The 5312-nt window shown below is 48.2% G+C and overlaps 1 protein-coding gene across 1 annotated transcript; it reads right to left on the bottom strand.

Moving 5' to 3' along the window:
- Positions 1-4474: 4474 nt before the first annotated feature.
- Positions 4475-5084, bottom strand: ETH_00006315 (zinc finger (C3HC4 RING finger) protein, putative; the record flags this gene model as incomplete). The annotated part of the gene is made up of 2 exons (XM_013375614.1): positions 4475-4562; positions 4981-5084. 2 exons carry the CDS (start codon positions 5082-5084, stop codon positions 4475-4477), a joined length of 192 nt encoding a protein of 63 aa, XP_013231068.1.
- Positions 5085-5312: the final 228 nt, after the last annotated feature.

The following is a 5312-nucleotide window of genomic DNA, read 5'->3' as shown; positions in this document are numbered from 1 at the left end:
CTGCTGCTGCTGCTGCTGCTGCTGCTGCTGAGGGTTTGGAGCCGCGGGGTTTGTCGGCGTCGGGGGTTTTGGTGGAGCCGCGGGAAGGGCCCCCCGCGCCGCTGCCAAACCCTGAGGGTTTAGGGTTTGGAAGGAGGTTTTCGAACTCAATGATAGTGGCGGATTGGGAAGCAAAAAGGGGCTGGGGTTTGGCGAGGGTTTGTGGGGTTTCTGCGGTGTCTGTACACCCCGGCTGCTCGGGGCTGCACTACGCTGCTGCTTGCTTCGAGGGTTTGAAGGCTTTCAAAACCCTCGAGAACAAGTTGCTGCTGTTCAGACCACTGGACCACTTGCTGCGGTTTGCTGCTGCTGCAGCACGTGCTGCGCTGCCGCCCCCAGACCCGCAGCAGCTGCTGCTGCTGCTGCAGCAGTTCGTCCGCCTCGAAAAAGACTATGTGCTGCCCCACAGGGGCTGTTCCCTTTACCTCAGGCCCCTGCTCTTCTCCACCTCCGTCCGCAAACCCTAAACCCTAAACCCTAAACCCTAAACCCTAGTTTTTCCAGCCTCTCGAGAGCCGCTGGCAGTTCCTCGCGGCTAGGGTTTAGGGTTTCGGGTTTAGGGTTTAGCGGCTGTTCGCCAATAGCGAGTAGCGCTTAATTGTGGGCAGGCAGTTTAGAGAATTAGGGTTTAGGGTTTAGGCTTTAGGCTTTCGGGTTTAGGGTTTAGGGTTTCGCGAGGGTTTAGGGCTTGTTTTGGCTCTGCAGAGCAGCTTGGGTGTATATCCACCTCGCGAAGCCAAGCTGATCGTCTTGGGATGCCCCAGCGGAAATTATTTCGGTACTGCTGCTGCTGCTGCTGCTGCTGCTGCTGCTGCTGCTGCTGCTGCTGCTGCTGTTTCTACTTCTGCCGCTTCTGCTGCTTCGGCTGCTGCTGCTGCTTCTGCGCGGGTCTTCAGCAGCCTTGCTGCCTCTGCTGCCTCCGCAGCAGCCGCAGCAGCAGCAGCAGCAGCAGCAGCAGCAGCAGCAGGGATTGTGTGTGCTTCAGCTTCGGGAATAAAGCTGCACATAGAAACAGAGTTTGTGAGGGCTTGGCCCGGCAGCGGCGGAGGGTTTAAACTCAGCAGCAATTATGGCCCCACTCTCAAACCCCAGAAGGACCGCCAGCAGCAGGGATGCGACCAGGTCCCTAGGGTTTAGGGTTTAGGGTTTAGGGTTTAGGGTTTGGGGTTTCGGGGTAGGGCTGGGGGTTCAGGGCCTGCAAGTTTACGCTTGGGTCTAGGGTTTGCGCGTTATATTTGGGGAGCTGCGGGCATGCGAGGGTGTAGGGTTTAGGGTTTAGGGTTTAGGGTTTAGGGCTTAGGGTTTAGGGTTTAGGGTTTGAGCGCAGCTGCTGTGGACGTTTCCCGAAGGCGGGGACTTCATGTTGACGGAGGCGGGGGCAATGTCTGTTTTTGTTTTAATTGAAAATAAAAAAAAAGAATTAAAATTAATAACTCCTTCAATTGAGAGAAATCTCATTTTGCCCGGAGTCATGAGAAACACTGTTCTCCAACTCACCCGCGAAAAGTACAAACACATCCAAGGCAAGCGAGGGTTTAGGGTTTAGGGTTTAGGGTTTAGGGTTTGGGGTTGGGGCTGGGGTTCGGGTTTGCGGTTCAGGGTTGGGCGTTAGGGTTTGGCGGTTAGGCTTCGGGGTTTGGGGTTTAGGGTTTAGGGTTTACGGTTTAAGGCTTAGGGTTTAGGGTTTAGGGTTTAGGGTTTAGGCTTGGGGTTGGGAGTTGGGGGTTCGGGTTTGCGGTTTAGGGTTTAGGGGTTAGGGTTTGGCGGTTAGGGTTTGGGGTTTAGGGTTTACGGTTTAGGGTTTAGGGTTTAGGGTTTAGGGTTTGTGAGAGTGTTGGAGTGCCAGATTTGGGTCAAAAAGGACTTGTTGCCAGCTTGTGAAATGGAGGGTTTAGGGTTTAGGGTTTAGGGTTTAGGGTTTGTGAACAGTGTTGGAGCGCCAGATTTGGGTCAAAAGGGACTTGTTGCCAGCTTGTGAAATGGAGGGTTTAGGGTTTAGGGTTTAGGGTTTAGGGTTTGTGAACAGTGTTGGAGCGCCAGATTTGGGTCAAAAGGGACTTGTTGCCAGCTTGTGAAATGGAGGGTTTAGGGTTTAGGGTTTAGGGTTTAGGGTTTGTGAACAGTGTTGGAGCGCCAGATTTGGGTCAAAAGGGACTTGTTGCCAGCTTGTGAAATGGAGGGTTTAGGGTTTAGGGTTTAGGGTTTAGGGTTTGTGAACAGTGTTGGAGCGCCAGATTTGGGTCAAAAGGGACTTGTTGCCAGCTTATGAAAACGGAGAACTTCGAGAAGTTTTTTGTGTTGGCACTGGGGCTCTTGTGGTCCCAGTGAAGGCCCTTACATTCGAGCAGCAAACCATGGTGCTGCAGCACAGCAGCAGCAGCAGCAGCAGCAGCAGCGGGAGCAGCAAGTCGTTTGCAGAGCAGATAAGAGAAGATATTCTGGACATTCAAATGGGGCTTTATCCAAACCACCCTTTCGTGGTTGAGTGTTAATTTGATTTATTTGAATTGTTTGGAATTGAATAAATACTTTGTTGAATTTCTTTTTAATTCTTCAAATAAATACTTTGTTGCATTTCTTTTGAATTCTTTTTATTATTATTTATTTATCATTTTTGTTCTGGAGTGGAGTTGCAATTAGAACTTTTGAATTCTTTGAGTCTTTTGCAATTTGAAATTATTTTAAAACTTGCAAATACCATTAAAAGGACTTTTTAAAATTTTTTGAAATTTTTGCATTTAAATGCCTTTTTATCAAAGTGTATTTTCAAGAAAAGCCCAAGTCGAGAAATGCATGCATGCATGCGTTTGCATGCATGCTTGCATGCATGTGTTTTGGGGTTTTTCGAGTTTGTCTTTAACTCCAATTTAATTCATTTGGCATTTTGAAAAAACTTTTCTTTTTTTAAATTCGCAGCAATTTGAAAATTACAATTTAAGTGAAAATGAAAACAAATGGATTTCGCTTGAACACTTTTAATTATATTTTATTTTTTATTAATTCAAATAAACTAGTATCTCGTTTATTATTTTCTCAACTATAATTTAATTTATTTTATTTTTGTTTTCATTTTTGTTTTTGGAATGAAAATTATAAAAAGATATTTGCCTAGGCCGGCACATATCAAGAAAAAAAGAAAAGTAAAAGCAAATCTGCTGCCACTCAAGATTAAGTTCAAAAGGATTAAATAAATAATAGACAATAAACAAAATTAATAATTAATAAAATAATTGTAATAATAATAATAATAAACATGATAAATGATACGAAGAAATGGCACAATCAAAAATAAAAATAAAATGTAATGCCCCAAAGAAGTGCGCAAAAAAGAAGAAAAGCCCCAAACAGCCCCGTGCATGCAGCCGTTTCTGGCTCCTCTTTGCATTCTTTTTGGCCTTTTAAACTTCAAAATAAAAAGCGATTTCAATTAAAGTAAATAAAAATGAATTTCCACTTCTTTCGGTTCTTTTGTTGAGGCGCAAAGCCGTGGAGACGCTCAGGTGTACATACACCCCAAGAATGCAAAGGAAACTCCACTTTTATTTGTATTCTTGCATTCTTCGAGTACAAACTCGGTAAAACAATTCAAATTAAATGAAATAATATTTTTATTTCCGCGTTTGCATGCGTTTCGATGGAGTTTGAGGTGTACAGACAACCAAATGCAGTGTCCGTCCACCGGGCTGGACTTCTCCACAAATAAACAGCAAAAGAACAAATAAACAACGGGAAATAAATGATAACTAATGATAAATAACAATAAATAAAGGCAAATAATGGCAAAAAAAACTAAATTCAGCTCTTTCCGTTTGAGCTAGGCGTGTTCCCAGGTGTACATACACCCCGTTCTGGCCCTGTGGGTTCTCAAATGGAAATAAATAATTTCCTTCTTTCCTTTTTATTTATTTCTTTTGAATTTGAATAAAAGAAATGGAAATGCAAATGCAAATGGAATAAATAGAATTATAAATAATTGCAGAAACGAGCCAGCAGCAGCAGCAGCAACAAATTCCATTTATAAAATGCTGCAGCTACACCGGAGAAAAAGCCTTGTCGGGTTGTAGCAGCGAAGCAGCAGCAAGCTGCTGCTGCAGCTGATGCAGCTGCTGCAGCTGCTGCAGCTGCTGCAGCTGCTGCTACTGCTGCTGCTACTGCTGCTTCTCTAGTGGCACTTAAGTGGCACGGAGGCCAGCGAGACTGCGCCTTCTGCTGCTGCTGCTGCTGCTGCAGCTGCTGCTGCTGCAGCTTCTGCTGCTGCAGCTTCTGCTGCTGCAGCTTCTGCAGCTTCTGGTGCTGCAGGTGCTGCTACAGCGCAAACTCTACTCAGACAAACTTTTCAGCTGCTGCTGCTGCTGCTGCTGCTGCTGCTGCAGACACGCGAGGAGGCGCCACGTGGCCGTCGCAACCCCAAACCCTAAACCCTAAACCCTAAACCCTAGACCTGCATCTCAACTCCTCTCTCGCCCTGTGAGGGCCCCGCTGCCCCAGTAATCAGGTGAACGATGTTTGCGCGGCAGATGGGGCTGCAGCAAACCACAAACCCTAAACCCTAAACCCTAAACCCTAGCCCCGCAAATTCCTGAATGCAGCACGCACTTGCGGCGGCGCTCTTGCTGCTAAACCCTAAACCCTAAACCCTAAACCCTAAACCACCCTAATGCCTCGCTTACCAGGCCTGGCTGGTTTCTAGCCAGTGCTCGACGCAGCCCCGATGGAAGAAGTGCCTGCGCGCTCCCCAACCCCCGAACTCTAAACCCTAAACCCTAAACCCTAAACCGATACTAGCTTCGCTTGGCGAAAGCCCCCCCTTGCCCTTAGGCCCTCAGCCCCTGCTTCAAACCCCAAACCCTCGACTGCAGGTCCCAACCCCCCGCGCCTGCTCTCCAAACCCCAAACCCTAAACCCTAAACCCTAAACCCTAAACCCTAAACCCTCGCGGACCTGGAGTCGCAAGGCATTACCAGCACCACGTCCTCATCTGCCAACTCCACCATGCAAATGGGGCAGCACCTGTTGACAGAAATTGAAGGGGCTTGGGGCTGCATGCGCCTTTGGGGGCCCCCCCTATCTGCTGCTGCTGCTGCTGCTGCTGGGGGGCCCCCCCTGCCCCAGGCTGGGGGGCCCCCCTGGGGCCCCGGGGGCCCCCCGGGCCCCCCCAGCAAAGAAGAGACCCCCCCCAGTACCCCCTCCAGGGACAAAGAGGGCAGCAGGCTCGAGTCTCTTGCTTCAATGAGCGCGTCGTTTTCAATGTCTGCAGCCCCACCAAACCCTAA

Source organism: Eimeria tenella, genomic scaffold, assembly GCF_000499545.2.
Source record: "Eimeria tenella Houghton genomic scaffold, Eth_scaff291, whole genome shotgun sequence".
NCBI classification, from domain to species: Eukaryota; Apicomplexa; class Conoidasida; order Eucoccidiorida; family Eimeriidae; genus Eimeria; species Eimeria tenella.
This window is presented reverse-complemented; position numbering and strand designations above follow the sequence as displayed.